The sequence below is a fragment of the Daphnia magna genome, linkage group LG1 (assembly GCF_020631705.1).
Source record: "Daphnia magna isolate NIES linkage group LG1, ASM2063170v1.1, whole genome shotgun sequence".
Classification (NCBI taxonomy): domain Eukaryota; kingdom Metazoa; phylum Arthropoda; class Branchiopoda; order Diplostraca; family Daphniidae; genus Daphnia; species Daphnia magna.
In genome coordinates this window covers 15,558,973-15,570,943 of record NC_059182.1, presented here as the reverse complement: position 1 = coordinate 15,570,943, position 11,971 = coordinate 15,558,973, and the positions used below count along the sequence as shown (strand labels likewise).

Below are 11,971 nucleotides of genomic sequence, written 5' to 3'. Positions count from 1 at the left end.
AATTGACCGGTAATTTTTGTTTGTTGTATGGCTAGGATCAAGCTCCTGGATTCTTCCTCATCAGTTCCAAGTCAGATTCCATCATGTCTTTCACCAAATCCTACAAGGTAAAGGATAAAATATTAAAGTAAGACGGTAAAGCATCATTAATACAGAATAGTCGAATTACAGGGAACGACACGCTAGGTTTCCAACCAAGAACTTTGCTTGCTTTGGAAGAATCGCCCAAAAGTAGATCCTATTGATGAATATAATGTAAATAATTGGAATTTTATTTTCCAGCTTGAGACAAGGTACTTACAACTTCCGTGGGACGATAATACTTTTTATTTATCTTGACTCGAATTTTTCCTGATTCCACTTCGATACCAACTTCATCTTCTGCTGTTCCTTCCCACCTAATAGTTTTCTTGATGTGACCGAAGGACATTTCGACAAATTCTCGTACGCTGTGCATCTCTCCTGTCGATATGACGAAATCTTCTGGATTTTCTTGTTGTAGCATTAGCCACATGGCCTTAAGAAAGCGGAATATCTCAGTGTTTTTTTCAAATACCCTGTTAGTTTTTTATCAGTTACATACTTCAACATAATCCCTGGCATGACCCCAGTCTCTTTTGGAGTCAAGATTTCCCAGTTCAAAATGTTCCATCTGACCTAGTGCGATTTTGGCGACTGAACGAGTGATCTTCCTGGTTACGAAAGTTTCACCGCGACGAGGACTTTCGTGATTGAAAAGGATGCCATTGCAAGCAAACATGTTATAAGCTTCTCGATAATTGGTTACAATCCAGTAAGCATACAACTTCGCCACACCTGGTAAGTAAAATTTTTTGAAAATTGGTGCAAATGTTGAAATATTTTATTTAAGAAAATTACAGGGTGTTATGTTTGTTACTTACCATATGGAGATCTAGGGTAAAATGGAGTTTTCTCATTTTGAGGTACCTCTTGCACTTTTCCGTAGAGTTCTGAGGTAGAAGCTTGGTAGAATTTAACAGATTTCTCCAGACCACAAGTACGGACTGCATCAAGAATTCGTAGAGTTCCCAATGCATCAACATTGGCTGTATATTCAGCCAAATCAAAAGAAACTTTTACGTGGCTCTGGGCACCCAGATTGTATATTTCAGTTGGTTTGACTTCTGCAATAATCTTGACTAGACAAGAACTGTCAGTCAAGTCACCATAATGTAGGTGCATTGATCCTTCACGATGAGCATTCGTATCGGCATAGAGGTGTTGAATTCTACCCGTGTTGAATGAGCTAGATCTTCTCAAAATCCCATGAACCTGATAACCTTTTGCCAGGAGAAATTCAGCCAAATAAGACCCATCCTGCAGGAAGTAAAAAATTCTTGAATTTAATTATTTTGTTATGTTGTACAGTCAATTAACCTGGCCAGTGATTCCAGTAATTAATGCTATCTTCTTATCGACCATTGGACAAGCCATGACTAAAAACTGGTACGAAATGATTCGTGCTAAGGACTAAAGTTTAAAAATATCACAGGCGACGTCCAACATTCCAACTGTCAAATCAGAACGGCATTGCCAGATGATGGCAGTGGGCAATCAGTTTCGGGAAAATTGCGAGAGAAAACGCCCAAGCGCACTACTATTTCTTGATTAAGTGTTTACAGATTTCCTATAGAATTGCGGAAGCTTGTTTTTTTTTTCAAATTTAGCCGGTGGCGTTTTCAGCATCTTTCGTACAGTAGTCTACATGCGATAGGCAAATTGTGTTTAAAAATACCGAATGGAAACGGACGGTTGCCGCGGAAACTAAGAGGGATACGTAATTTTTTGACTACGTGGCATGCGACGCCAGAGACAATGCGACACGTAAAAGTTAGGCAAAATGAGTAGAAAAATATTTTAAAGAAACACGTTAATTTTTTACCTGGCCAGTACACCCAGAAAGAAGAGCGACTTTCCGTTCCGCCATATCAATATCGATATCAATACTAAGAGAGTAAGAGCTTGAATTAGGGCTTACTGATACGGAGCACGACAACTTGCTTGGAAATCTTTCGTCTGACTAACTCTGCTGTCGGACTAAACAGATCTTTTATGCAGGTGAAACAACAGATGGGTCGTCTCTACCATAGCCTCTATAGACGAACGTGGCTACTTTCAGTTTGGCTTGATTGTCTTTGAAGATTCCCAAGATTCAAGCCTGGGGTCACTGAACACATTCTTGTTTGAATGACCGACCATGACTCCACTTTCTTCTTCAGCTTAAATGTTGCTAAGACGTGACGATATTTTTCGACGTCTTGAAATTCATCACCAACATAGGGGGTGTATTATAGTTGTGTTGTACACCCTGCGTAGAAACGATTAAAAGCATTCCGAATTTTGTGCCCAAACCTACGTACAGGGAGGCATTACCTTAAACGTTGGAAAATATCGCTGTGAAAAGGATATTCTGCACCTGAGTGTTTTTCTCCGTATTACATTAGGAAAACGTAACATTTAGTTTTTTCTGCTTTCAGAACAGACCACGTCAGCAAATTTCTAGACAGATGGCTTCGTCATGCCACCTGACAATTAAATCTTCATGTTCAAAATTATAACTTATTATGTCCTACTCGCGCAGATGTTGTCTTCTTTTACGTTTTGCTTGACAGAAGGAAATGCGGTCTATAGATATTCTTCTTCATACATGTTCCCGATATTGTTAGACTTACTTAAACACAGACAACTTTTTGGCAGGAAGGGTAGTGATCTTCCTACCCTCATGGGAAGCTAGCAATGGCCGAAGGAATATGTAGAACATTTTCTTGAAAATTTGTTGCTGAATGGATAAAGGGAGTTGCAAAACAAATCCCAATAGTCAGGTAATTCTTGCCAATCGATCGTTTAAGAATACGGGGAAAGGGAGTTATCTGCAATTCGTTTTAAAATGGTTTGCCTCTCTTTCAAACAAAATAAACTTTAGCAGGCTCTAGCGTTAGTTTCTTAACAACTCTCGAGATTCTTAGCACGTTTCATAGATGGTAGCATTCGTAATCAGAAGTCGGCATAGAAGCAACGAGGAAATTACACGTTCATCCATCCCTTTATCCATAAAATGACTGTGTTGTTGAAAATATTTTGTTACAAAGGAGTGTGGTAAATGGTTGGTTGCTAAGAACTTTACATTTTGAAATTGATGTCTTCTCAGTTACCGCATTTTACTTTGAGAAAAAATTGTAAATCTTTCAATCGTTTATTTTTGAATACAAAAAAGTAGAAGATCTGTGGCATGCCATTTTTCTGGCAGAACATAAATACCCACCGTCATGTAAAGCACGTCAAATATGCAAGTAAAATGGTACGCACTGACATGAATTATCGACCTCATATACAGCACAATTCTTAGATTTGCATTATATTAAAAGTAATAAATTATTTAGGTATATTTTGGTTCCTCAGTAAAGTCAGCAATAGCTTAGTACAGTAACATCAACGAATATATGAAACTATACCCCTGTGACGAAATTATTACACTTATTCTACGTGTTCTCCAAGCGGAACGACCGGAAGTTCCGCTTCTACCCTTCGTCTGATAATATCTTTTAGAAAGTACAGGAATTAATTAAAAATTGTTGACCAGATACGCATAGTTTCACATCAAGTACGAGGAACGGGCGGTGATGTGTACTGTGCATAGGTGGAGTACACGTCATGATGCAACCTTTGTGATTGGTTCACCTGTTCATAACATGACCGCACCTGCAATAATACCACACATCCGTACCTTCAAAAACAAAAACAACGTACAGTGTCCGGTAGAACTAGGGCTACCAGCAAATAGATAAAACACGAGATGCTCAAGGGCTTTGACAGGAAATGGCAAACATGGATGCCGTTCCAGTCTGCCAGCTATTACTGGAAATTTACACACATCCGACGAACTTTCCAGACCGACTTCACTGAAACGTAGTATTTTCTAATTTTCCATGTAGATGGTTAAATTCATATTGAATGGAAATATTGCGGTATTTCTGCAATTGTATTGTCTGAAAGCAAGAGGGCAGGCCTTACTGAATGCACAAACAAAGCGAAAGGACTTGGTAATAGGAATTTCGGATTTGTATATAATAAAGGAGTGGTAGGGCGAGGAGCAGATCGATAGCTTCAGTTGGAAAATAAATAAAGGAGTCTGAGGAAAAGGGCGAAGAAGTTTAACAGTTAACAACAGCTTTCAAGCAATTTAAGCATTGTCAGCTTCGGCATCGGGATCTTCCTCAAAATCCGCCTCATCGTCAGCCGTAGCTTCTTGATACTGCTGGTACTCCGAAACGAGATCGTTCATGTTGGATTCAGCTTCAGTGAACTCCATTTCGTCCATGCCTTCACCAGTGTACCAATGGAGGAAAGCCTTACGACGGAACATTGCCGAAAATTGCTCCGAAATGCGTTTGAACAGCTCTTGAATAGCTGTCGAGTTGCCTATGAAAGTCGCCGCCATTTTCAAACCACGCGGAGGAATGTCGCAAACGGCTGTCTTGACATTGTTGGGAATCCATTCGACAAAATAGGACGAATTTTTGTTCTGAATGTTTAGCATCTGCTCGTCAACTTCCTTCATGGACATGCGGCCACGGAAGATGGAAGCTACGGTTAGATAACGGCCATGACGAGGATCACAAGCGGCCATCATGTTTTTGGCATCAAACATTTGCTGAGTGAGTTCTGGAACAGTAAGGGCGCGGTATTGTTGCGAGCCACGGGAAGTCAGCGGAGCGAAACCAGGCATGAAAAAGTGCAGACGAGGGAAAGGGACCATGTTGACGGCCAATTTTCGAAGATCGGCATTGAGTTGGCCTGGGAAACGGAGGCAAGTTGTCACACCCGACATGGTAAGCGAGACAAGGTGGTTGAGATCGCCATAAGTGGGCGTGGTTAGTTTGAGCGTTCGGAAGCAGATATCATACAGAGCCTCGTTGTCAATGCAGTACGTTTCATCCGTGTTCTCAACTAGCTGGTGGACAGAAAGAGTTGCGTTGTAAGGCTCAACAACCGTGTCAGAAACCTTCGGAGACGGAACCACGGAGAACGTGTTCATGATACGATCGGGGTATTCTTCACGAATTTTGGAGATCAAGAGGGTTCCCATGCCAGATCCAGTACCACCCCCCAAAGAGTGAGTTAACTGAAATCCCTAAAAAAAAACAGAAAACAAAATCAGTTTTGCATTAATAGGAAAAGAAACTGTAGATACCTGAAGGCAGTCACATCCTTCTGCTTCCTTCCTGACAACATCAAGAACAGAGTCAACTAATTCAGCCCCTTCAGTATAGTGTCCCTTGGCCCAGTTGTTGCCAGCACCAGATTGACCAAACACGAAGTTGTCAGGCCTGAAGATTTGGCCATAAGGACTAGAACGAACTGAGTCCATGGTACCTGGTTCCAAATCAACAAGAACTGCTCTTGGAACATATTTCCCACCACTGGCCTCATTGTAGTAGACATCAATCCTCTCTAGCTGCAGTTCAGACTCGCCTTGGTATACACCATTGGGCTGAATTCCATGTTCATCAGAGATGATCTCCCAGAACTAAAGTTCAGTAATTATAAGAAGGCAATTATTACAAAGAAATATGACAGATCAAATATGATGCTTACGAGACAATGCCTACCATAACTAACTTAGATTTTATGTTTAAAGGGAGTAAGGGTGTGTCTTGCCCTAGACAATGATAGCATGGCCCCCCAGAAACCGGCTCAATAGCGAGCGGAACTGGTTGACAGCTATCATTATACTGGAGAAAAAGACTATATAAAACTAAAACAAGAAAACTTATATTTACCTTGGCACCAATTTGATTTCCACACTGGCCGACTTGGATGTGGACGATCTCACGCATTTTGACAAGTTTGTTTAAGAGGAATGGGTGGGACTGCAGCGAACAGTGCGTACTTCGGTAGTACTCGCTTTAACTTTCGTCGTCGATATCGTGAGTAACACGACATGGGGTGGTATATATACCTTCCGATCTGGTAGTGGTAGCCGGGGGCTAGCTAGCGAGACTGTAGTGTAACGAAATCTGGCAAACTCGCCACATTGAATTTACACGCCCTTCAACTTCAACAACAAAAAAAAGAAAAAAAAACACAATTTTACATTTTATTTGCTTGGAAACCATACGATTTAAAATTTATTTTCGAAATTTCATAACAATTTATCAGATATAACTTTTTTCCAGGTTCCATTTGTTCTCGAAGCAGTGTGTCGTTTTCGGCTATCGATATCCCGTATCGATAGAAAATTGGCACAACGGTGAATTTTTTTTCTGAACATCTGCAATATTTACTGTCTACAACTCAAAATGTAAAAAGGTACAATTATTGTTTATTTTGCAAAACAGTATTCTGCTCTTTGAGTATATGGCATCATGACTTTTCTGTGTGCTTGAATGCTCTGATTCCTTTATTCTTTTTTTTCTTGTCTGAAAAAGCCTTTCGTTTGATGGCGAAAAAAAAAACAACAGCCAAGCGCAATGCAGGTTTGTGGTAGAAAAAACATGCAATGAAACTCTGGTCACGCTATCACAGTACAAAGGGACTATTGTCTTTCAAACAGTATGCCATCAATCCCGTACTCGTCAAACTCATGGCAATATTGGTGAAATTTCGACATGGTAAAACTTGTGAAAAAAAAAACGGTTATCCTACGTCATCGAATTTTTATGGTGCTGTCGAACAGTGTGTTGTGTGCAAAGACTATTGAAGGTCACATTGCTCAAGAGTTAAAGACTTATTGCATAGACCATGCCTATTTTTTAAGACTTATTCAGAAGTTACGATTGAAAGGAAGGAAGAAGAATCTCTTTCTTTCACGCCCACTAAGACCATCTAACGGCGGGAATATCAAAGATTCAAAGTGTGACGAGCTGTCATCATAGAAGATAGCACCGGATATAAGTTTTTATATTTCAACAATTAGAATTTTTCCAAACATTTGCAACTTTTTTTTTTTTTTTTAAAGATCGTCAACCGTCAATTACGATTGCAAGATCGTGATAGATTGTTTTGGAGTAAACATAGAACGACATTTTTAATACTGTAATTCATCTCAAACCGTTAGGTCTTACTAATATTTAAACAAAAGCTAAAAATTAAATCCAATTTTGCTTTAACCTTAAACTTTAGAAGATGTAGGGGGATGCCATGCAGTTTTATTAACATATTGGTACTGATCGTTGGCCAACTGATAAAAGAGCCACAAGAGATAAAGGGATTACTATTTGCACAATTGATTCTTGATTGATGATATTTCTGTCTGGCAAGTAATGGCCTACTTGACTATACTATCACCATTAATTTAACACACCATTTACAGGGAGAAGTTGAGTAGATCCGGTAGAGGACTAGAGGTTGTACCATTCAAAAATCGAATTTCTCTACTTAATGTTGTACCCCATGCAGATCTACAGAATCATCCAATTCAACTAAACCTAAAGACGATTTGCTTTCAGTTGATTAGTCTGAAGGTAGGACTATGTTTATCTCATTGGTTTTGGTGATAAATTCTTCAGTCATATTGTTGAATCGCATGGCAACATCAAAGATACGTTCGTAACAATCCAAGGGGTAATAATACGTAAATCATCGCTTGGCGATTAGTTTTCCATTTTCACCACTGAGTGCTTGTGGTGGTTGGTGGTCATGGTGGATACAAACAGCAGTGAATTTCTACTCCATCTGGATGCTTCCATACAAAAAGTTTCTCTTGAACCTAATTTATTATTTTTTTTTATAATTTCTTATTCCAAATCTGATGTATTTGTTTTATTTAGTCGGAACAGTGGTTGCTATTAGCAACCATAGGATGTATTACTTTTTATAGCAACTTTCCAATAACGAATAACTTAGCCCTTCCCCTCCCCCCCCCCAAAAAAAAAAAATAGAAAGAAAAAAAATGTTTATTTAAAAAAACGTATCAGTCCTATGTTTTTTATACTATAGAATAACATTCAAAAGATTTTAAAAAGGAAATATGATTCCCATTAAATAATTTTGACATTTTCTTTCATTCAGCTGTAATTTTAAACTTTGATTTACGATTTCCAACTCCAGGTGGCATCACCGTCTGTCTGTTTGTGGAATTGCTGTTGACCGTTTGTAAATTAGGTAGTACTTTTGAAAGCTCAAACTTGCAGTCAGAATTAATCTGAAAATACAATTACGTAATTTGTCAAGTTTAACTGCTCAAATTTTTCAAAATATTTTGAACAAATTGTTTCAACTTTAAACGAAAAGTCGTAACATAATGGTCGATACGCGCAAAGTATTGTCATCTAAACTTAAGAAAAAGCTTCTTGAAAAACTGACCCGTATACCAAGGCTGAAAATGGGGAACAAACTGTTCATATTTGTAATAAAGACTTACCATTGATTAAAAACATGATTTGAACATCAGCTAATGAATGATTTTATTAGTTTACGTTGAGCTATTATGCTCACATGAAGCAACTTGCAAAGCTGGCCACTCTCAATGCACTGATGGAAAAGAAACGGGCCATTGCCAGTAAACATGTTATAGAAGCTCACCAGGTAGTGTATTCTTGGAATCAGAATTTAAAACATTAAATAATTTATTTTTTTTTTTAGATTATTATGGAAAAAACCAAAATGCAGAGAAAACAAAGAACATTGGATGAAATGCTTAAAAATCATAGTAATACCTTGAGAAGTCCAACAGATCTCTAAAAATTGTATTGTTCTTTGCATTTTTCCTATTTATTAACTTCCTGAATTAATGGCATCAAAAATTCTTTCAATTCCTGATAGGCTTTATCAAGCTTGTCATTCACAATTACAATGTCAAAATTATTAGGGTCACTTCCTGAAGAGTAAGCAGACACTTTAAACAAATGGTGAACAAAAACTTTAAACATGATATACCATATTCCATCTCAGCTTTTGCTGTTATAAGTCGTTTGTGGAGACTCTCTTCACTTTCAGTGTTTCTTCCCCTAAGTCTTTGCTCTAAAACTTCCATTGAAGGAGGCTTCATGAAAATGAAAACAGGATTAAGAGATGTCTGTTTTATCAGCTTGACACCTTGGGTATCAATGTCCAAAATGCATATTTTATTGCTTCGTTGTACATCCTCTACTGCTTTTTTACTTCCGAATTAAGTAGCATTTGTTAGATATAATGATACAATACAAAAGTATTCTTCATATTACCTTGTACCATACAGGTTACCAGAGAAGGTAGCTGATTCAATGAATTCTCCATTGGATATTCCTTTTTCCATAACTTCCTTTGACACATAATGGTAGTCTTTCCCATCAATTTCACCAGGTCTAGGAGATCTTGTAGTATGGGATACAGAAAATCCAAACACACCTTTGAAATCATTCATGATTTGCTTAATAAGTGTAGATTTTCCTGATCCAGACGGACCACAAAAGACTAGTGGACGTGGACCCAAAGAAGAAATGGCAGGAGCCATGGCTATCTTTCGAATGAAATCTAGAAGAGAAATGACATTATTATACAAAGCATCCCATTTATAGTAAGAGTTGTGTTAGCCATTACAGGAAGTTGCTAAGCAACGAAAGAGGATACAGTCTCTATTGATGGCATTGATTCTTTTAATTGGAGGAAAGCCGACAATACACATTATCCGGAAGACATGCAAGGTTCGTGAGGATGGAGTTGAACGAAACGGGTTTAGTGTGTAACGAGAGCCGAGTGCAATTTAAGATAGAATTCGAGAAGGCAAGCAACAAAAGAAAAGCACCCAGTACTTTGTACCTAACATCTTGAAGAAGGCGCAATTATGAATACAGTTTGTTTACCTAAATCGGTACGATAAATAAACTAAGAATGCAGTGATTGGACTTTAATCAACCCAAGGTCTACAAATACTACATTAAATTACAAATAAAATAACTGGTAGAAGGGAAGACACGACGCTTTTAAAATGTCAAAGTGCCCACGTGGCAAGTTTGGCGGTAACAGCTTGAAATTATGCCATGGTTTTTTAATTAGGACGCTCCAATTAATAACCTGAATAAAAATTTAGAAAGTATTAGCGCAAGCAATAAAAAATCATTACATAAAGTGATTAACTTTTTTAAAACTCATTTGGCAACTAAATGATATACTAACAGTTTGGCAACGCAAAATTTTACCCTTCCCTCCGTGTACGTGTCGTCCGCAGATTTCACACAAAATTGTTAGGTTCACACAATCTCGTGAATCATTTTCCTTGGGTTTTTCGGAAAAAAGCAAGAAAGTGACAGTTGTTTACCTGTATGTTGTGTTTATACGTACTGCAGTTGCTTATGACAAAATGTGTCTGCCATTTCAAGATAACAAGGGTGGAAATAACAACAAGTGTGTCCTTCAAGAAACTCCTTGAAAATCAAACGTAAAGATAAAACATCTAAAGATAGTTTTAAATTTGCGGAAGTTTGAATACCTGTCTACCACTAAAATTAAGCTTTAAGTAATGGCTACTGCCACCATGAGTTATCAAACATCTGGTGTGGCTCCTGTTGGATTAACACCTCAAGAACAAAAAGATATGGAGAGATTTGGTAAATTTTTAAGCCAAAAAATGGTGCAAGTCATTGTACAATCAAGACTTGGGGAAAAAGTTTGCACCCCTTGCAAAGCTCATCCATCTCCATCAGATTGGTTCAATCTAGGGATCGAAGATATCCCGGAAGTTGGCATAGAAACCAGGAAAGCACTAAAAGGGCAGCTTCTCACCATTGGAAGCCCACCTCTGTGTGTAGAAATATCCCTGAAAACTGTTGAAGGTGACTCCTTGATCCTGGAAAATTGGTGCCTCTCAGTTAATGAGACTTCAGAACCATTTAATCGTGTTTCTTATGCTGTTTACAGCAGAATGTCTTTGTTGCTGAAGTCAATTATATCTGTCAGTAGGATTACTCCGGCGTATAAACTCTCGGGTCGTCAAGGGGCTGACAGTTTCGTTTTATGCTATCGTGTGTTTTGTGGCGAACCCCATGGATTGGGAGCGTCAACCAAAAACTGTACCATCGGTCAAGTTGACACACCCATCGGTTTATACAGCGTCGTGTTGAGCTATCGCACGCAACTAGCCCTATCACCGAAGGACGGAGCAATGTTGGTGAAAAGTGACCATTTCGATCAGCATTTCATTAGTGATCAATACAGTCCACGGCTCTGCCGAGCAGCCCACCACAAAGGAGACAGAGGAGGAGAAAGTAGTAGCGGAAGCGAGCCCGTAGCATCAGACGAGAGTCAAGATGCATGTAGGTTGTTTGTGAATTCTCCACCAGGCAACAAAGTAGCAGAGTATCAAAATTTACTGCAGCAAAACCGATACTCCTTTGATGACGGACCCAAGTTTGGTGCATTTGCTGATCCATCTTCCGCTCGGCGTAACCTATCTGCTGAGTTCGTGTTACCGGAATTGCCATTACCCACGTTTATGAAAATCAAGAGCTTAAAAGATGTAAAAAAAGAAAACGAGCAGCGTCCTCTAGTCACTGGTGGTTCGGCTCTGGTTCCTCCAAAAGATATCGATGTAACCGAAAACGCTAATCAGACGAATATCTCTACAGGGCCCGTCAGCACTAGTGACGAATTCGTTATGGTTGAGTCGCTGAAAACACCATTTGCCGAAGGAGACTCATCCCACGATGTCGGTGCCTTCTTCCGTGAATGTCAATCAGCTCCCGTCTCCCTGCAATCTTTTAATCGCTCAAGTGGCATCGCAACCCATGAAATCGGTTCTCAACTTGAACAATTCGAAAAAGACCTCGAAGGCTATGACGACCTCGTACAGTCGTTGTGCATAGATTCTGATGAGAGTGGAAAATAGTGAACTCCATCTGTATAAAATGTGTACATTGATATGGCTAACCAATATATTGCTGGGAAAACGATTTTTTATCTTCCTATTTATTACGAGACGAAAGGCAATAAGCAAAAAGTACACGGAATACTAGACTAAATTTGCAGTTGACAC

General features: G+C 38.9%; 5 protein-coding genes across 9 annotated transcripts; 2 read left to right on the top strand and 3 right to left on the bottom strand.

The window, feature by feature from the left end:
* Nucleotides 1-20: 20 nt before the first annotated feature.
* Nucleotides 21-2,060, bottom strand: LOC116916776 (GDP-mannose 4,6 dehydratase). Of its 2 annotated transcripts, none has more exons than XM_032922137.2 (6): nt 1,904-2,060; nt 903-1,338; nt 584-816; nt 302-517; nt 170-238; nt 21-100 (listed from the first exon to the last, which is right to left on the bottom strand). In XM_032922137.2, exons 1-6 carry the CDS (start codon nt 1,946-1,948, stop codon nt 38-40), a joined length of 1,062 nt encoding a protein of 353 aa, XP_032778028.1. In that variant the 5' UTR covers nt 1,949-2,060; the 3' UTR covers nt 21-37. The 2 variants fall into 2 exon arrangements, with proteins under 2 accessions (XP_032778028.1, XP_032778019.2); XM_032922128.2 differs by lacking the exon at nt 1,904-2,060 and adding an exon at nt 1,399-1,565.
* Nucleotides 2,061-3,981: 1,921 nt separating this feature from the next.
* Nucleotides 3,982-5,967, bottom strand: LOC116916718 (tubulin beta chain). Its single transcript, XM_032922052.2, has 3 exons — nt 5,802-5,967; nt 5,213-5,548; nt 3,982-5,152 (listed from the first exon to the last, which is right to left on the bottom strand). Exons 1-3 carry the CDS (start codon nt 5,856-5,858, stop codon nt 4,202-4,204), a joined length of 1,344 nt encoding a protein of 447 aa, XP_032777943.1. The 5' UTR covers nt 5,859-5,967; the 3' UTR covers nt 3,982-4,201.
* A 213-nt stretch (nt 5,968-6,180) lies between these two features.
* Nucleotides 6,181-9,181, top strand: LOC116916839. 2 transcript variants are annotated; one of them, XR_006647155.1, is made up of 5 exons: nt 6,181-7,484; nt 7,562-8,368; nt 8,434-8,547; nt 8,605-8,708; nt 8,785-9,181. XR_006647155.1 is itself a non-coding variant. In XM_045174599.1 (3 exons), the coding sequence occupies exons 1-3, from the start codon at nt 8,264-8,266 to the stop codon at nt 8,701-8,703; spliced, it is 318 nt and encodes a 105-aa protein (XP_045030534.1). In that variant the 5' UTR covers nt 7,503-8,263; the 3' UTR covers nt 8,704-9,181. The 2 variants fall into 2 exon arrangements, 1 of the variants encoding a protein (XP_045030534.1); XM_045174599.1 differs by lacking the exon at nt 6,181-7,484 and having other exon boundaries at nt 7,503-8,368; nt 8,605-9,181.
* Nucleotides 8,695-9,964, bottom strand: LOC116916804 (guanylate kinase). 3 transcript variants are annotated; one of them, XM_032922155.2, is made up of 4 exons: nt 9,804-9,964; nt 9,186-9,474; nt 8,899-9,122; nt 8,695-8,839 (listed from the first exon to the last, which is right to left on the bottom strand). In XM_032922155.2, the coding sequence occupies exons 2-4, from the start codon at nt 9,452-9,454 to the stop codon at nt 8,730-8,732; spliced, it is 603 nt and encodes a 200-aa protein (XP_032778046.1). In that variant the 5' UTR covers nt 9,455-9,474; nt 9,804-9,964; the 3' UTR covers nt 8,695-8,729. The 3 variants fall into 3 exon arrangements, with proteins under 3 accessions (XP_032778046.1, XP_032778044.1, XP_032778045.1); XM_032922153.2 differs by having other exon boundaries at nt 9,541-9,959; XM_032922154.2 differs by having other exon boundaries at nt 9,760-9,957.
* A 174-nt stretch (nt 9,965-10,138) lies between these two features.
* LOC116916687 (autophagy-related protein 13) lies at nt 10,139-11,888 on the top strand. Its single transcript, XM_032922002.2, has one exon. The coding sequence runs from the start codon at nt 10,460-10,462 to the stop codon at nt 11,822-11,824; it is 1,365 nt and encodes a 454-aa protein (XP_032777893.1). The 5' UTR covers nt 10,139-10,459; the 3' UTR covers nt 11,825-11,888.
* The last annotated feature ends 83 nt before the right edge of the window (nt 11,889-11,971 follow it).

Bases quoted from the DNA above. Each gene is read 5' to 3' on its own strand.
- LOC116916687 (XM_032922002.2), top strand. From the start codon at position 10,460: ATGGCTACTGCCACCATGAGTTATCAAACATCTGGTGTGGCTCCTGTT.
- LOC116916776 (XM_032922128.2), bottom strand. From the start codon at position 1,455: ATGGCTTGTCCAATGGTCGATAAGAAGATAGCATTAATTACTGGAATC. The intron at 817-902 runs GTAAGTAACAAA...TTTACTTACCAG, and splicing joins TTACCCTAGATCTCCATATG to GTGTGGCGAAGTTGTATGCT. The intron at 239-301 runs GTAAGTACCTTG...ATTCATCAATAG, and splicing joins ATTATCGTCCCACGGAAGTT to GATCTACTTTTGGGCGATTC.
- LOC116916718 (XM_032922052.2), bottom strand. From the start codon at position 5,858: ATGCGTGAGATCGTCCACATCCAAGTCGGCCAGTGTGGAAATCAAATT. The intron at 5,549-5,801 runs GTAAATATAAGT...ACTGAACTTTAG, and splicing joins GAAATCAAATTGGTGCCAAG to TTCTGGGAGATCATCTCTGA. The intron at 5,153-5,212 runs GTATCTACAGTT...GTTTTTTTTTAG, and splicing joins AAGGATGTGACTGCCTTCAG to GGATTTCAGTTAACTCACTC.
- LOC116916839 (XM_045174599.1), top strand. From the start codon at position 8,264: ATGGTCGATACGCGCAAAGTATTGTCATCTAAACTTAAGAAAAAGCTT. The intron at 8,369-8,433 runs GTAATAAAGACT...TGATTTTATTAG, and splicing joins GGAACAAACTGTTCATATTT to TTTACGTTGAGCTATTATGC. The intron at 8,548-8,604 runs GTAGTGTATTCT...TTTTTTTTTTAG, and splicing joins ATGTTATAGAAGCTCACCAG to ATTATTATGGAAAAAACCAA.
- LOC116916804 (XM_032922153.2), bottom strand. From the start codon at position 9,625: ATGTGTATTGTCGGCTTTCCTCCAATTAAAAGAATCAATGCCATCAAT. The intron at 9,475-9,540 runs GTAATGGCTAAC...TTTCTCTTCTAG, and splicing joins TCGTTGCTTAGCAACTTCCT to ATTTCATTCGAAAGATAGCC. The intron at 8,840-8,898 runs GTATATCATGTT...CTTACTCTTCAG, and splicing joins AAAAGCTGAGATGGAATATG to GAAGTGACCCTAATAATTTT.